The following is a 17725-nucleotide window of genomic DNA, read 5'->3' as shown; positions in this document are numbered from 1 at the left end:
ATCATTTTCAACTACAGATCTCTCTCAGCCTTGTCCGCTTATCACACTGGCTTGATCGCGCCCATGAAGATCCGCACAGAGGCCCCTGGGAACCTTCGTTTATACAGTGGGAGCCCCACTCGCAGCGAGAAAGAGCAGGTCTCCATCAGCTCCTTCTACTACAAGGAGCGGGTAAGTGTGGCTTTTGATTCTTACCCCTTCTCCTGGATTCTTGTTCCTCATCTCCTGCCTGGTGCAGCAGCTAGATTAGTAATCCCCCTGTAACCATTCACTTTCATAATCAGTTTGTTCAAGAAAGCCATTGCTTTGTTCCTTTCGGTTGGTTTTACCTGCTCTAAATTGTGTGTGTATGGGTTGGGGGATAGTTCTTATGGTCCATAATCTTTACTCCCCATTTAGCCCTGTCCTCGTAATCTCCATTCACTGAGCTGATTCCCATTATTTCAGGGTAGAATACCTCAGCTTCAGGTCTTCCATGGTATTCTGATGTTTGTCAGCAAATTAAGGGATGCCTCTGAAGTCTTGGGATCTTAATATATTTAGAGCTTCATAGTTGTGAGAAGTCTTAAAGTTAATGTTTAAAAGGTTTTTTTTTTTTTTTTTTTTTTTTCACTAAGTCTACATGGAAATACACATCTGAATGGACCAGATGACACAAAAATCACCTGAACTTGTCCTTATGTGCCTAGTTTCTTAAAGAACTCATTGTCCCTGAGTAGTTATCATTAAGCTGTCAGAAACCTTTGGTGCCAACAATGTAGAGAATGTTGGCAGAGCATAGGAATGATCCTAAGAAAGCTTTCTGTGTTGACAGATTGCAGGTCTGGGTTAAACAGACTTTTAGCTGACATGATGTTTTAAACAGAGTTACCACTGAGCACTGCACAAACCCGGGCCTTAGGAATTCTTTGTTGTTATCTCTCGCTCAATGGGAAATAATGGATTGTAATTAATATTTGTTTTTAAAAAATTGAATTATTTTAGACAAAACACCCATTTCTAGGAAGTATTAGAAGTGCCTTCAGTTCGATTGCAGTAGAATGTCCAACCTTCTTGGTTTACACTGAGAGTTGACCATCTCTGACTTTATTTTAGGATTGTATGTGACTAAAATGAGCAGCAGCAAGTGATGTTTGAGACCAGACCAGTCTTGAACAAAACCATTTAGTTGAATAGGGAAAATGATTGTTTTTTTTTTCTTCTGGACACTTTCCTATAGTCCCCTCCTCACATCTCTGATGGAAGTCTGCCCACTTGCCTAGTACAGACCTCCTTGGAACACCCATTCATCTATATCATCTTCAAGTCGTTTCCATTCAAAATTGTTAGTTATTTTTTCCCACATGTTTGCAGGTAATTGGAGAGATGATTTGATAAACAGGTTGGAACTAAGACATTTCGTTGAGATGAAGCCAGGCTTATGGTTGGGTACCTGTGGGAGTTCTCTTTAGTGTCAGGGGCAGGTCAAGGAGGTCTTTCAGTCCAAGAGGCAGTTCTGAATTCCTCTTTGATTCGTATCGTGTGCCACCCATGCTTGGGTTCAGATTGGGCAGAATAGACTGACTAGTAATTTTGACTTTGTGGGAGTGTGTAAAGTCCACAAAAATCAAAATATCTCCAGTTCCAAGATGGGGCCTCTTTTAAGCCTGTGTTCATGTTTTTGATGGTATGGCCTTTTTACTACAAACACCATAATTATAAAGAGGAACCAAGAGCACGTGGATAATTCTCTCATCAGATAGCATATGCAGGGTAGTGGAGGAAGAGTTGTGATATTTCAGTTCGGGATGGTTCCCAGTGTTCTGTTCGGCACAGAAAGTGGGCTATTCGAGCCCCCTAATAGACATAGTAAGTGGCCTTTTATGTTTTATTTCAAATAGTGACCAAATAAAATGGGGTGATGCTTTGATTATAATTTCTTTCTTTTTTTCTTTTTTTTTTTTTTTGAGACGGAGTCTTGCTCTGTTGCCCAGGTTGGAGTGCAGTGGCCGGATCTCAGCTCACTGCAAGCTCCACCTCCCGGGTTTACACCATTCTCTTGCCTCAGCCTCCCGAGTAGCTGGGACTACAGGCGCCCGCCACCTCGCCTGGCTAGTTTTTTGTATTTTTTAGTAGAGACAGGGTTTCACCGTCTTAGCCAAGATGGTCTCGATCTCCTGATCTCGTGATCCGCCCATCTCGGCCTCCCAAAGTGCTGGGATTACAGGCTTGAGCCACCGCGCCCAGCTGATTATAATTTCATATGAAACTCTTGTCTTGATATATGCCAAATACAGAAAAGTTCACAAATCAAAGGCGTGTACAGTTCAGTGAATTAATAATCTCACAGGTCAAGAAATAGAACATTTTAAGAACCTCAGAAACCTTGGATTATTAGCTTAAGTCATACGAAATTGCTGATATTTGACCATTTTTGACCTACACAAAGATTCTTATGGTTCAACTTAATAGGTTAACAAGATAAAAATAAGTCAGTCATTTTGTGATGAATTTGACATAAATTTCTCTCTCCTTGAAGTTTGTTCACATCCATCCCGTTTACGTAGGGGCCAAGGAGGGAATTACATAAGTGTAATATGGCCATGATATCTTATGTGGGCTACCTTACCTCCCTTACAAAGGTCGATACCCTTGAGGAGCGTTTTCTAATCCTCAGCTGTGTTTTTGGGTTTTGGAATTTTTTTTTAATTTTTTTAAGAGATGGGACCTCACTCTGTTGCCCGTTGCCCAGGCTGGAGTGCAGTGGTGTGAACATGGCTCACTGCAACCTCAGACTCCGGTACTCGAGTGATCCTCCCACCTCAGCCTCCTGAGTAGCTAGAACTACAGGAGTACACCTCATCACTCAGTTAATTAAAAACAAGTATTTTTGTGGAACTGGGGTCCCGCTGTGTTGCCCAGGCTGGATTTCTCTGTGTTTAGGTCTTCATTTTTAGCCCATATTTTTCTCCCACATATTTTTATTCCCTTTTAGATCTCTGCCCCTGAGAGCTTTAAATGAGTAAGAAAAACGGAACGGAATGTAACTGCCTTAAGGCATAGCAGTAAGGGAAGTATAGTGGTTTTTTGGTTTTGGGTTTTTTTTGATCTGTGTTTTGTAGAGATGAGGTCTTGCTATGTTGCCCAGGCTGGTCTCAAACTCCTGGGTTCTAGCTGTCTTCCTACCTCAGCCTCCCAAAGTGCTGGGATTATAGGCATGAGCCATCTCACCCAGCCAGTACAGTGTTTTTTTTTTTGTTTTTTTTTTTTGAGACAGCGTTTCGTTCTTGTTGCCCAGGCTGGGGTACAAAGGCGTAGTCTCGGCTCACTGCAACCTCTACCTCCTGGGCTCAAGCGATTCTCCTGCCTCAGTCTCTCGAGTAGCTGGGATGACAGGTGCCCACCACTACGCCTGGCTAATTTTTTGTATTTTTAGTAGAGACATGGTTTCACCATGTTGGCCAGGCTGGTCTCGAACTCATGACCTCAGGTGATCCACCTGCCTTGGCCTCCCAAAGTGTTGGGATTGCAGGTGTGAGCCACTGCGCCTGGCCCAGTAGAGTGTAATAACAAAACATCTTTATAGAGCCATCTAGAGATTATTGTTTGTTTCTCCTGTGGTTTTGTGTGTTTTTAACCTGCCCTACTTAGGTTATATTGTTTTATTCACCCAAATAGTCTCTAGATGGAATACTAAGGTTTGCTCCTAAAAATTTTAAAACGTGTGATGCCTCAAAAGCCATCAAATTGCTAACATTAATTTGACAAGTGAACTCTTAATAGCTGATGAAGTGTTGTTCATTCCTAGGGTAAATCAGAAGGCCTGGAACTTAGGATAAGCTTTAGGTATTGCCTTGCAAACATTTAAACATCGTTGCAACCTCCCACTCTTGCTTTAGTTTATGTTACTAAAATAACTCTGATGTAAATAACTGGAGAGATCTTTAAGTTAATAGAATAATTTCTGATCTCCGTAAACAGATACTCATCTTGTTAGCAAGGGTGCTTTCAAGAAGGTCCCTCCTCAGTGTTAGCCTCTTCCTTCCCCTCGTTTCTCCACAGTTCCCATTTCTCCATGGTGTCACTCTGAAGACAGTCCTGCAGGCCCAATGTCAAGACACCCAATTCCCACATCGCCCCCCAACCACATACTAGAAAAAATTTAGTATTGAGCCTATTCAAGAATGTCTTCCTTTTAGGAATGAGTATGTGCTCTCAATATATGTTCTCCTTCTTACCTACTGCAGGGGAAAACAGGCTTCTGCCTATTTCTCACGTGCACAATGATCTTAGTGTGTGTTAGTGTTCCTCAAACCTATTTGTAGTTCCTTTGTCAGAAGGTGTTGATGTCAGCCTCTATATACCTTGAAATGTGACTAAAAGAACAATGAAATTGAAGCTGTGTTTGGAGTGTGATGGGGTGGGAGGGAGGTGAGGGAAGTCGAATACCACTGTGCTGAGGCTCAGATTTTTTAGTCGTTCCAATCCCAACTTTACAGTGTATTATGGTACATTTGAATCCATCGGATGTGTGGGAAGCTTTCATTTTATTCTATATTTTTCCCTTTTAATTTTCTTGGTGTTTTTCTTCCCTCCTCCTGGGTGTAACGTTTTCATGCACAGATGTCTCCTCGCTCTGCCCGGCGGCGTTGGTCCATACAAGCAATTAACGACTTCCCGGTACTGTGCGCTGTGCAAATGCTCTCCTTAACTAATCCTGTCTCTACCCAAGGCCCAAGAATAAAATGCCACCTGCCTGGCTTTGAGGAACCTGAAATGACAGGCTAGCTGTTTTCAGGACCAGCAACAGTCAGTGGTTTGCTTGGGGGAGTTCAGGCACCAAGGACTGTCTCCTTGTCCAATCACAGAGTTTCAAATGGCTAATATTGTCAGGGATCCTGAATGGACTCTTTTTGCAAAGGAAACTAAATACTGGGTTTCTTGGAAAGAACCCTGATTGTAAGCCGTTAGCTCACCCAGTTTCACTTGGAGCATTTGTGTAATTTTTTGGAGCTTCCAAAAGCCTACCTTTGGCATGGGGGGAGCAGAGGAAGATATAAGAGCCTTCCACTATTTTGTCTTTGCTTTTATAATCATGGTCTAGTTCACAGAGGGAGGTGCCCACCTGCTTCATTGGCATAACACAGAAGCTAGTTTTTATCCTTTGGGAAGTTTCTGGAACAAATTTTTTCCTTACCATCAATATTTTGCGTAGACAGTAAAACCTCCGCTGTGGACATCCTCTCTTCCTTTTCTTTCTTTCTTACTCACTCCTATTGGCCATTTCCCCTCTTCTGTCTTCCTCTCCCATCCCTTCATGTTTCAGTAGTGCCAAGGTGACCTCACGCTGTGCAAGGCAGCCTTGAGGCTTTGTATAAATTTCATTTGGTATAAAGAATACTGAGGGGAATCATCCTAAAGCCTTGTCATAGAAAACCAGTTGCAATCAGAAGCCCCGATTAGCAAGTACCACTGCTGCCAACAGCTTGTAGGTGGAGCCACCAATGGGGCCACCTTCCAAAAGCCTGTCCCAGCCAACCCGACTGCTGAATTTCCACTGTCCAAAAGTCCCTGCTCCCGCTGCTATTTAAACAGGGATTCATTTAGACTCCCTGCCCGCTCTGCGGATTATGCATTGCTAATGGGGTTTCTGCGAAGCAGTTGGTGGCTTATTCTTGGGCTGTTTTTTACATTCAACCCATTTATTGGCATCAATGTTGCCTCTGATTGTAGCAGTAACACTGGTGGTACAGTCGCAAGCTGGCTATTGGTTGTCATTCAGTGCTATTTGCACCAGTGCCTCCGTCCTGCCCCCCAACCTCCACCCCACTCCGTTCTTCCTTGTCCTCTTTGCCATAACTCCATGAACACCTTCTTGGCTTGTTCAGAGGGGCAGCCTGGTGCTCATCATGTAATAATTTGTCTGTCTTGCTTTGTCTTTCTTCCCTCAATTTCTTCTCCTGAAACCTGTGGGGACAGGACATTTTCTATTGATGGAGCATTGAAAGGATCAAATCCTTTGCCTCCCAGAGGTACTAACTTTACTGCATAGAGAAGTGTCCATATTTAAGCCCGTCAGAGTGGGACTGGAGCAATGCAGGAGGTTCAGGGGCTTTTAGACCATGGCACCCTTCCCGAGTGCGGAAAGATTAACCACACCTTAGCCTCATGTGTCAGTATGCTCTGGAACCAGAGGATCCTAAAAGAAATCCGTATGTTATTACCTGGCAGTTGCACAGATGAGAGATTCCGGACATTGCCAGCAAGATATTGAGGTGAAAATTTCTTAGGAGAGATGTGGATGGAACATGAATGGTTCTTATTGCCAGAGCACTGGGGAAAAAACCATGAAAAGGTGTCCATCTAGTCATTAGCTAACAGCAAGGGCCTAAGACCCCAACTAGTATCTGATCTCATTTGAGATTTAGCCTCTCCATTTAGACAGCCTTGTTAGACTCCCCAGAGTAATTGGCCAGTAGGCAGGATTACCAAGAGACCCCGAAGCCTAAAGCGGAGATATTTATGTTTAAAAACCACGAACCAGCACATTATGAAAAACTGACAGTGACAATATTTTGCAGCCCCTTAAAGATTTTTGACAATGTTTTGCAGTTATTTCTTGCTGGATTAAAAAAATTGACAGCACTGTCCTGTAATTGCTTTTACAGTTTGGTTCCAGGTAGCAACTCTGATTAGGGTGGTCCTTTGTTGGGGAACCTCCTTTATGGCAGGCTTAAAGGCAGCTGAGTGAGGTTTCATAAAGCACCTCCTATCCATCCAGTACAGATCAAACAGAAATATCTAGAAGCCTGGTGTCTCAAGAAGTCCCATGAATTACAGACTGTGATTTTCATAATTCATTGAAGAATCATTGCAAAAAGTTGCAAAGACCACTGTGTGTATTTGCATCAAGTATGGACAGGTCACGTAGGTTTGTTTCTACTCATCTTTGTAACCCAAAGCTGCAAATGGGGGAAGAGTCCCTAAGACATCTCTTTGAACTCAGTTTTCTTCTCTCTCAATGTGCCTAATCCTGAATGTGCTAAACCCCAAAGCCTAAACCGTGTGAGGTGCCCGGCCTGAAATGCAGCATGTTGGTCTGAATCTGGCCTGCCCTGCTATGAAACCATGTAGCTGCAGGAGCTGCAGATCTTCACTAGACACTCAGGCTGAGCAGAACAGAGGCACGATGCTGACAGAAAGTGACTGAAGAAGTGAGTCATCGTAGAAGGGTGGAGCTGGACAGGCATCGCTGGAACCCAGTGCTAATCTCCTTCCTGCAGAAATGGATCCGTTAAAAAATGGACCAAGCAATTTCCATATTAACGGGGGGCTTAGAATTTATATATTATTTTTTAATATAAAATTGTATACTGAAAATCAAGTTAACAAGAATGAGCTTAGCAGCCTGACAGGCCTGTATTCAAATCTCAGCACTGATGGCTGTGACCTAGAGTAAACCTCATGTCCTCATTTGTAAAATGCAGGTAGCATCCCTCGTCACAGAGCTGTCATAGTGAGGCTTATACTAGCACAGAGTGAGCAATCCAGGAGCAGGAGCTGATACTGTAAGTCCTCAGTCAAACATTTGTACACTTGGACTTGTGTCATTTGTCAATTTGAAATGAGCTAGTCTGTTTTGCAAATGAGCTGCTTTGGGCATACAAATCTTAATATAATTAATAATATGCTTTCATTAGGTTTGTTTTAAAGGTCAGGAAATTGTGACTTTTTTTTTTTTTGGCAGGGTCTTGCTCTGTCGCCCAGGCTGGAGTGCAGTGGCGCGATCTCAGCTCATTGCAACTTCTGCCTCCTGGTTCAAGCAATTGTCCTGCCTCAGCTTCCCGAATAGCTGGGACCACAGGCCCATACCACCATGCCTTGCTAATTTTTGTATATTTTGTATGGACGGAGTTTCACCATGTGGGCCAGAGCCAGGCTGGTCTTGAACTCCTGGCCTCAAGTGATCTGCCTGCCTTGGGCTCCCAAAGTGTGGGATTATAGGTGTGAGCCACTGCGCTCGGCCCATGGTTATTTTCCATGTGTTCTGTAAGCTAGTAGACCTCATCCTTCATTGAGGCCTTCAATTCAGCTGTGTAGTTTAACTGAGCAATAGTGAATTGCTTAATTGTTTAAGCGCTTCTCCTTTTCTTTTTGGAATAAAGAGCCAGAGTGACTGCCTGGATCAGTGTTTTAGAAGCCTTCCACCCTACCCGGAAGATCAACTTAGACAGATCATATTCCCTTCTAGGTGGAATCTTTCTGGCATAGATTTTTTTTTTTTAAATCCAGTACCCTGAGTCTCACTTGAGATGACCAATTATGTGGGGCCTGTGGGTGTGTTGTTTCCTGGGCTTTTTTAAGTCCTGGAAACCTGAATGAAAATCACAGTGAATGAGCTTGTGTACCTTGTCCCTTCCCTATTCTTCTAAAGCCCCTGTGCTATTCACTGTCACTGCAGGGTAGACACAGGTTAAATGACCCTCCCTAAAACAGGCCCTGCCATAGTATTTAGTGCACATGTGACTACGTCTGTCTTAGGTCAGTAACACTGCCTGGCTCCAGCCCATTCTGACAGGTTATTTGCTCTTTAACATATCCTCCCCTTACTTACACCCATGTCAGGACGATTGTGTCTAAAGGGGTAACACTTTTGTGAGTATGCACATGTTTTAGAAAACCAGGGCAAGTAGGAATGGAAGGGTTACTGCATAATAATTGATGAAGCTTCCCCTTGTATTGCAGAATAATGACTTGGGTATGGATAAAAGGTAAATAGTCACTGAACTGGTTCTTAAGATCAAATGGGGCCGGGCACGATGGCTCACGCCTGTAATCCTAGCATTTTGGGTGGCCAAGGTGGGTGGATCACTTGAGGTCAGGAGTTCAAGACCAGCCTGACCAATATGGTGAAACCCTATTTCTACTAAAAATACAAAAATTAGTCGCCATGGTGGCGCATGTCTGTAATCCCAGCTACTTGGGAGGCTGAGGCAGGAGAATCACTTGAACCCAGGAGGCGGAGGTTGCAGTGAGCCAAGATCACGCCACGGCACTCCAGCCTCAGCAACAGAGCGAGACTCTGTCTCAAAAGAAAAAAAAAAAAAAAAGATCAAATGGGTTGAAGTTCCAAATTGATAGTGTAACATGCATACATGCATTTACAAATGACGATAAACAATTGACAGATACTTCAGCTACATTTCTTCATTTACCTGCCCTGAACTACACATGTCCTGAATTTAGTAGGTTCTAAGACACATGATAACCCTATAGGAAGTTACATGCATTGGACAACTTTGGGGATTAAATGGGCTATCAGTGGTCAGAAACCCCTGACTTTAGACCAAGGGTAATTTATGGAAGAATGATTGTATAAAAATCACTTACAGAAAATGAATTTATTTGTGAGTAATCTAAATAATGATCCAATTTAAATTCCCGAGAGCTTATATACATTCATAATAATTACATGTTTCTAGAGTACACTTTTCCATTTAATTTGCATCCCTACCTCTTCATTGTACGCTCATTAACCTTGTGAGACTGGAACAACAGAGGTCATGATTGGCCATAAGTTGTCAGTGAGTGAACAAAGAGTGACGTGCCTTAGGCTAAATTCACAACAAATGAAAACTTGCGCAGGGTCCTACTGAGCCAGTACACATAGTAGTAAGACCTGGAAATCTTGGTTTTTCTCATTCCAAATTGGAGGCCCTTTTTACTAGCTCCTTTTGCCTTTTTTTGCTAATAAATATGTCACTCCTTCCTTAGCTGAATCACTTTGGTGACCCCCTTTTTAACTTCTGGTAATAAAATAGAATCCTGCTCCTTGGCTTGTCATTTTAAAGATTCCAGATGGGGCTGTGCTCTGATAATTCGAGCTTTCCAGGACATCTCTCATTGCACACATACAGACTCCTCACATATGTAGCCACTCATAGGTAAGCCTGGGGAAATGGGAAACTTGCCCACGATATTCCAAGTCCATTACCCAAGCCCCTCAAATCAGGTATTTTTGACATTGAGAAAGATCACTTTTAGAAATTTAATTCAAGTCTTCCAGAAAAACGGGATAATTCTCCTCAAGCTGCAAAATTTCTCTGTCTTCCTACTATAGATTGAGGTTTGCAGAGCCCACACACTGCTATGTCTGAAATAAATTTTCAACAAACGTTGTTCAAACTGCCTAAGGAAAGAAACTTTGATTAGTTTCAGGCAGGAATTTCGAACCTAGGACTGAATTCAATCTAAAAATTGTTCTCCCACATTTTTGTGGCCTTTACTAACTTATTTACTTGCTGTTTTCAAATTCATTAATTAATGTATTAATCCTGGCTTCCTGATACATGTTTCTGAGCACCTGCAGAATGTATCTAGCCCGGCAGTAGGTGCTTTTTTCCTGTTGGGATTATTGGATCAAGAGCTCATCCTTTTATTTCCTACAGATGCTGATTCCTATAATTGTAGGCATGATGTAATTTTAAAAAAGTGCAAATTACCAATGACCCCAACATGATGAGCTCTGCAATTGTTGGTTTCCACTTGTCAAAGTCCCCATTAGTTACATCCTTTCATCTACCCCTAGAAATCAAGGCGATGGAAAAGTAAGCGTGAGGGATCGGACTCTGGCAATCGACAGATCAAGGCTGCTGGGAAAGTCATCATCCAGGATGTTGCGTGCCTCCTGCCTGTTCACAAATCGCTGGGAGAACTGTACATGTAAGTACAAAATTTCAAGTCAGCTGTACTCGTCACTTAGCTAGGATTAGCAAACCTTTTTTTTTTTTTTTTGAGTGTGGGAATCCTTTCATCAAAAGCAATTTCAGGAGAAGCCCAGTGTGTTAGTTTTCTGTTGCTGTGTACAAATTCTCACAAACTTAGCTTCCAACAACATTCATTTCTCATCTTCCAGTTTTTGTGAGTCATGAGTCTGGGCACAGCTTTTCTGTGTCCTTGCTCAGGGTCTCAGCAGGCTGAAATGGCGTTGGCCAGGCAGTGGTCTCATCCGATGCACAGACTCCTTTTCCAAGCTTGTTCAGGTTGTCAGCAGAATTCAGACCCTTGCAGCTGTAGAACTCATCTGTAAATCTCGTCTTGAGACCAGCAGGAATGGCTCACGTATGCTTCACCTTCCCTCTGAGGCCTCACCTGACGAGGTCAGCCCCACCCAGGATAGTCTCTCTGTAGGTGACTTCAAAGTCAACTGCTTAATAACATAATCACAGAAGTGATATCCCATCAATATTCACTGGTGTCACCCACGTTCAAAGGGGTGGAGTATTGTACAAGGCATGCTACTTTACAAAGCAGAAGAGCTATTATACAAAGCAGAGCTACTTTTGTTTGGACAGAAGTGAGAGGTGAGTAATTGGCATGCAGAGGCCACCTGCAGTTCCCTTGCCTCTTCCTAAACTCGAACTCATAACAGAAAGTGTTTCCTTTGTAGTCTGTACATAGCACACTACTCTTTCTGTTAGGAACCATAGTCAGTGTCGCATGTATTTCCATTCAGTTTTATTCAACCCTCAAGGCTTGGGAACTCCATAGAAAAGCTGGTCGGTAAATTGGTATTTGAGTATGGCCTCCTCTCCTGACTTTAAAGAGGTGAGCAATTTCACCTTCCCCAGGCTGGAACCCACAGATGTATTAGCATCAGCTCTAGTTAAGCTTTTCCTCTGAGTCAGATAGGAAGGAGGCCCAAGGCAAACACAGAGTAAAACATTTTGAATAGCAACCAAAGAGGCAGTTTCTCATCTGTGTGTTGATGTGGGAAGTTACACTAGAATGAAATTTTTAATTCTTTAAAAAACATTTCAGATTGAATGTGAATGATATTCAGGAAACGTGTCAGAAGAATGCCGCTTCTGCCTTGCTTGTTGGAAGAAAGGATCTTGTCCAGGTATTGTCCATCCCTTTTGGTGAAGATTTGGATTTTTCTTCAGGAGCAAATTGTTTTTACTTTGTCATGGCGTTTAATGACATTTTCAAAGTGTGTGTCTTGATTTGGAATTCCTTTTCCATTTGCTTTGCCAGTCTGCAGGGTTAGAGTGGCTTTCCAAATCTGGAAATTTTTCTTCCTGGTGCTTAGTTGGGAAGATCCTAAAGCATTGATTAATTTTTTTTATTATACATTTCTTTTCTGTTCCAGTATCACGGTGATTGCTGTGTAGCTAAACTTGCGTGTCCATTTCTTTGCCATTTGCACCCTCAATTCTTTTTTTTTCTTTGTAAAATGCTTCATTTTATGAAATATTTACCAAAGTGTTCCTTTAGATAGAGATGTTCAGTTTTAAAATATGATTTAACGTGACAGATATTTAAATTTTCTTCATCTTTGCAGCAACATATCAGTGTATTATAACAAACTATTTCTGTATTTTTTTAAACGGCTTAACTGAGATATAGCCCATCTACCATGCAATTTACCCATTTAAAATACACCATTTAGTGGTTTGTTTTTGTTTTCGTTTTTTTGTGATGGAGTCTCACTCTGTCGCCCAGGCTAGAGTGCAGTGGCATGATCTCGGCTCACTGCAACCTCCGCCTCCTGGTTTCAAGCGATTCTCCTGCCTCAGCCTCCCGAGTAGCTGGGATTATAGATGCATGCCACCAAGACCGGCTAATTTTTGTATTTTTTAGTAGGGACGGGGTTTCACCATGTTGGCGAGGCTAGTCTTGAACTCCTGACCTCAAGCAATCCTTCTGCCTTGGCCTCCCAAAGTGTTGGGATTACAGGCACCCAGCCTTTTTGTTCGTGTTGAAGATATGTTTACTATTTTGCAAAGAGTTGCAGAAGTAAATGCAAGAGTCACTGTTTCTATTGAAGACATTCAGGAAATGTGTATTATCAGTGAGGAAATAACATGCCTAAATTTTCAGCCAGGGTAGTAAACATCTTATCTTATCGCAGAAAGTCATCAACTTCCTTTAGTACTGATTCAGTAGGTCATTGATTATAGAGATGAATGTGAACTTCAGGTTTCTCCTTTTCGACAATACCTTCTATATATTTTTCAAGTATGTTAGTACCACATGATTTAATTGATTTTGCATGCCTAATGCTTCTCTACCTGTTTCTCATTGTCTTTGTTTGCCTATTCTTTCTCCTTAAGATTGCAAACTCCTTGATTCAAAGTCTGTATCTTCTTTCTTTTGAGCATCTCAGAGTCTAGTATAATGTTTTCCAGTTAATGGGCATACAGTGATGTGCTGCTACTAAGAAAGGTTTTCCAGAAAATAGTATTTGATTTTTTGTTTGTTTGTTTGAGATGGAGTCTCACTCTGTCGCCCTGGCTGGAGTGCAGTGGCGCGATCTTGGCTCACTACAACCTCTGCCTCCCGGGTTCAAGCGATTCTTCTGCCTCAGCCTCCCAAGTAACTGGGACTACAGGCGTGTGCCGCCATGCCCAGCTAATTTTTGTATTTTTAGTAGAGACGGGATTTCACCATATTGGCCAGGTTTGTCTCGAACTCCTGACCTCGTGATTTGCCCTCCTTGGCCTCCCAAAGTGCTGGGATTACAGGCGTGAGCCACAGGGTCCGCCGTATTTGATTTTTAAAGGTATTGCGGAGGTGGGGACTTTGCTTATGACATGATGGGTTTAGCCTGTGCCTTGGACTTAAATAGACACTTAGTGGCTATCGCTTTCTGCTCGATGGCTCCAGGCCCCATGGGATTTCAAGTTGGGAGGTATTCCTCAGATTTGACGTCAACAAAAAGAAAGCCAAATCCATTTTGCCTTGGCCTATTTTTTTTATTCTTACATTTTAGCTTCAGAGAGGATACTGAAACTTTTATAATGAAGGCAACAAAGTCTTTCATTATTCAGGTAAAGAAGGACAGATCTTAAATGTGTTATAGACTGCCTTTTTTTTTTTCCTCCCTGCCAACCCAACTTACTGATGAAGCAGCATTTTAAAAAGTCAAGTGAGGTTAGGCACGGTGACTCACATTTGTAATCCCAGCACTTTTTGGGGCCAAGGTAGGCGTATCACTTGAGTCCAGGAGTTCCAGACCAGCCTGGCCAACATGGCAAAACCCCATCTCTACTAAAAATACAAAAATTAGCCACGTGTGGTGGCGCATGCCTGTGATCCTAGATACTCGGGAGGCTGAGGCAGTAGGGTGGCTTGAACCCACGAGGCAGAGGTTGCAGTGAGCCATGATCGTGCCACGGCACTCCAGCCTGGACGACAGAGCGAGACTCTGTCTCAAAAAAGTAAAGTAAAATAGAAAGTCGTGTGAGTTAGTGGTTAAGTAGATGACCCATTGAAATTATTACACTGTGTCATTTCTCTGAAGTTTGCTTAATGAAAAGTTTTTGAGCCTAGTGTTTCTCAAACTTTAGAGTGCACTTAACTCCCCGAAGGAGTGGGTGAAAATGTAAACGCTGATTCAGTAGGACTAACTGGGGCCTAAACTTCTGCATCTCAATAAGGTTCCAGCTTTTGCTGCCCCCAGAGTAGCAAGGCATCGGGTTTTAAATGGAAGACAGGTGGGGTTGCTTCACAGTTTCGGTTCTTGTCCTTGCCAGTTTGAGTTTATATTTCTCTTTGATCTGTCCAGGTTTGGTCGCTGGCTACGGTAGCTACAGATCTTTGCCTTGGTCCGAAATCTGACCCAGATTTGGAAACACCCTGGGCTCGACATCCATTTGGGCGGCAGCTGCTGGAGTCCCTGTAGGTTTTGAGAGCTACAAGTGAGAAAAATGAGCGATGTCCGTTTTTGGTCTGTAAACACTTGAAATGTCATCACCTAAGAGAGAGGTGCAGAGGCGCGAGGAATGAAAGGAAGGAGTAGGATCTTTCCTTTCAGTGCTGACGTAATTTCTGTACAGAACAAACTTCTTACAGCAGACAGAACTATACAGTTCTTGTCATTTATAACAAGGATTTGAGACCCCTGAGACTCATGTATCCTTTAGAGATTCATGCGTTAGTCCACAAATCACGTCAGTCTGAACACAGGAGTTTGAGCTCATGAGATGGTAAGTTTCTTCTTGAAAGCTCTAGGGTCTCCCCTTTGAGAGTGGATTAGAGAACTGCTTGTTGGTGTTCATGTTTGTCAGAGACCACGACACCTACACCCTGTTAGGTAATTCGAGAAAACATTGCCTTTGTGTTCAGTTTATTGCACTGACATGTGGCAAACTGGAATATACTATACAACGTAATTTAACACCAAGTAAAACCATTTGAATCTCCATAACTTGGAGGCCCAGGGCCGGGGGAGAGAAACACTCCTGCCTTCAGATTGAGGTTTTATTTATGCATTAAGGCCACCCCTGGGACACGTGTTCATGCTTCCGTTTCCTTGTCACTAACACAGGGATGATAAGGTTTGCTCTACCTACTTCGTGTGAGACTCAAATAAGACAGTGACTGTGAAAACACAAATATTAGACATTGAGTGATAGGAAGACAGTAATATTATTCATTCTTAAAGGCAAAGCCCCTCTGATTCCTTACTCACATTCCAGCATAATCTTCCTGAAAGGACAAAGGGGATATGAGTACCTAAAGGGTAGAAACACTCCTTGTTGTTCTTACCTAATAGCTCATCTTCATAACTGCACCTCCAAAGTCGATTGCCTGCTAGCATACTGTGGTGGTCCAGTGTCCTCTGGGCTCCTCCATGTAGCTTTAGGTTATATAAATGACGTGTATGGGAATCCCCCAAAAGCAGTGTGATTCTTCCTTGGAGCTGGGAGGACAGAGATAGCATGTATTGGCTTGTTCAGATGTCAGGTTAGTCCACTTAATTCTTGGAGAAGCCAATTCATGTTTAAGCCCATGCCTGAATGTTAGCCAGAGGCTTTGAGATGCGTCCTCTAGATCATTTGTAATACGTCGATGCCTTATATTCCAAAACAAGTTTAGGCAAACTCAAAGTAGGTCAAACCAGTGGATCTGTAGAAAGCCCCCATTCCTGACGGGTTTTTGAGGCCAAATCAAGAATCCTCCCGTCCCACCCCTGTGGCAGTAACACGCCATGACTGTGATCGTGTTCCTCCTCAGTCCCTCCTCCTGACTTGTCTTCTTTCCTCTCACCTTTTCCTCAGGTTGGCTCACTATTGCCGGCTCCGGGATGTCCAGACGCTGGCAATGCTCTGTAGCGTGTTCGAAGCCCAGTCTCGGCCTCAGGGGATACCAAACCCCTTTGGGCCTTTTCCCAACCGTTCTTCTAATCTTGTGGTGTCCCATAGTCGATATGTAAGTTTGTCCTTTTCTGGTTTTGTCTGATTTTTTTTTTTTTTTTTTTTTAGACGGAGTTTTACCCTATTGCCCAGGCTGGAGTGCAGTGGCACGATCTCAGCTCACTGCAACCTCTGCCTCCTGGGTTCAAACAATTCTCGTGCCTCAGCCTCCCGAATAGCTGGGATTACAGGCATGCACCCCGACTCCCGGTATATTGTTGTATTTTTAGTAGAGATGAGGTTTCACCATATTGGCCAGGCTGGTCTCGAACCCCTGACCTTAGGTGTTTTGCCTTCCTTGGCCTCCCAAAGTGCTAGGATTACAGGCATGATCCACCATGCTTGGCCTGCTGTTTTCTTAACGTGAACTGTCATGGGGAACAGTATTCTGATGCTAGTCCTGTTGGTTCTTCTCTTCCCATCTGTAGCCTAGCTTTACCTCTTCTGGTTCGTGCTCCAGTATGTCAGACCCAGGGCTCAACACTGGTGGCTGGAACATAGGTTTGTATGGAAATGACTTAGCCCACGCTGAATTTTTAGTTCTCTGATAGCTGTGCATGTGTAAGCTTTAGTTGATGCTTAGTCTCCATATTTTTTTCTTGTTTCTTATTTCTCTTTACATTTACTGTGATAGGGATACTCTTGCCGGAGGCCTGGCTCTGCATGTTGAACAGGCCACGTTCTGAGGGTCTTTGTGCCTTTTGCTGTGTTGCTTTCCATCTCAGAACCTTGAGAAACTGACAATGGGACTTCCCACTGTTCACCCCCAAAATCCAGCCCTTGTCCTTTCTCCTTCACATGCCCTTTCCATGTTCATCTGCCACCTACCCCTGCCCACGAACGCTTTCAGAGTAGACAAATACAGCTCGGTCTGACTCCAGCTGATCATAAAGCTATTTGCGGAGTAGGTGTATTTGTATTTCCTGGATTTTTTTTAAAAAACAATTTTTTAAAATGATCTAAATTTTTCTGATTTCAAAAGTAGCTCGTGCCCAGTGAAGAAAAGCAAACACGAAGTATTAGAGAAGAAAATGGTAATCGTTGATCTCCCACCTAGGAATAGCATCCGTTAACATTCTAGAACATTTCCATCCATTCTTTGTGTGCAGGAATGTGGTCATTCCATATATGTGACTTTGTGTTCTGTTTTTAATTAAATCATGAGCAAATATTGTTCAAAAAGTCTTCATAAATAATGACTACATAACATTCCACTCTATCTCTGTGCCATCATTTGCTTCATTTATTTATTTATTTATTTATTTAGTTTTTTGAGATGGAGTCTTGCTCTGTTGCCCAGGCTGGAGTGCAGTGGTGTGATCTCGACTCACTGCACCCTCCACCTCCCAGGTTCAAGCAATTCTCCTGTCTCAGCCTCCCGAGTAGCTGGGATTACAGGCATGTGCTAGTATGCCCAGCTACTTTTTGTATTTTTTTTTTAGTAGAGACGGGGTTTTACCATGTTCGTCAGGCTGATCTCAAATCTCTGACTTCAGGTGATTGGCCCGCCTTGGCCTCCCAAAGTGCTGGGATTCCAGGCATGAGCC

At 43.0% G+C, this 17725-nt stretch overlaps 1 protein-coding gene across 3 annotated transcripts in view; it reads left to right on the top strand.

The window, feature by feature from the left end:
- Positions 1-17725, top strand: part of WDR59 (WD repeat domain 59) — a 116126-nt gene that overhangs the window by 85938 nt on the left and 12463 nt on the right. For all 3 annotated transcript variants that reach the window (XM_023202440.1, XM_023202439.2, XM_023202441.1), the window contains 6 exons: positions 18-171; positions 10568-10701; positions 11800-11881; positions 14549-14661; positions 16044-16194; positions 16607-16679. In XM_023202440.1, the coding sequence (XP_023058208.1) occupies positions 18-171; positions 10568-10701; positions 11800-11881; positions 14549-14661; positions 16044-16194; positions 16607-16679 (707 nt within the window). The remainder of the gene's footprint in view (positions 1-17; positions 172-10567; positions 10702-11799; positions 11882-14548; positions 14662-16043; positions 16195-16606; positions 16680-17725) is intronic.

This window comes from Piliocolobus tephrosceles, chromosome 17 (genome assembly GCF_002776525.5).
Source record: "Piliocolobus tephrosceles isolate RC106 chromosome 17, ASM277652v3, whole genome shotgun sequence".
NCBI classification, from domain to species: Eukaryota; Metazoa; Chordata; class Mammalia; order Primates; family Cercopithecidae; genus Piliocolobus; species Piliocolobus tephrosceles.
This window is presented reverse-complemented; position numbering and strand designations above follow the sequence as displayed.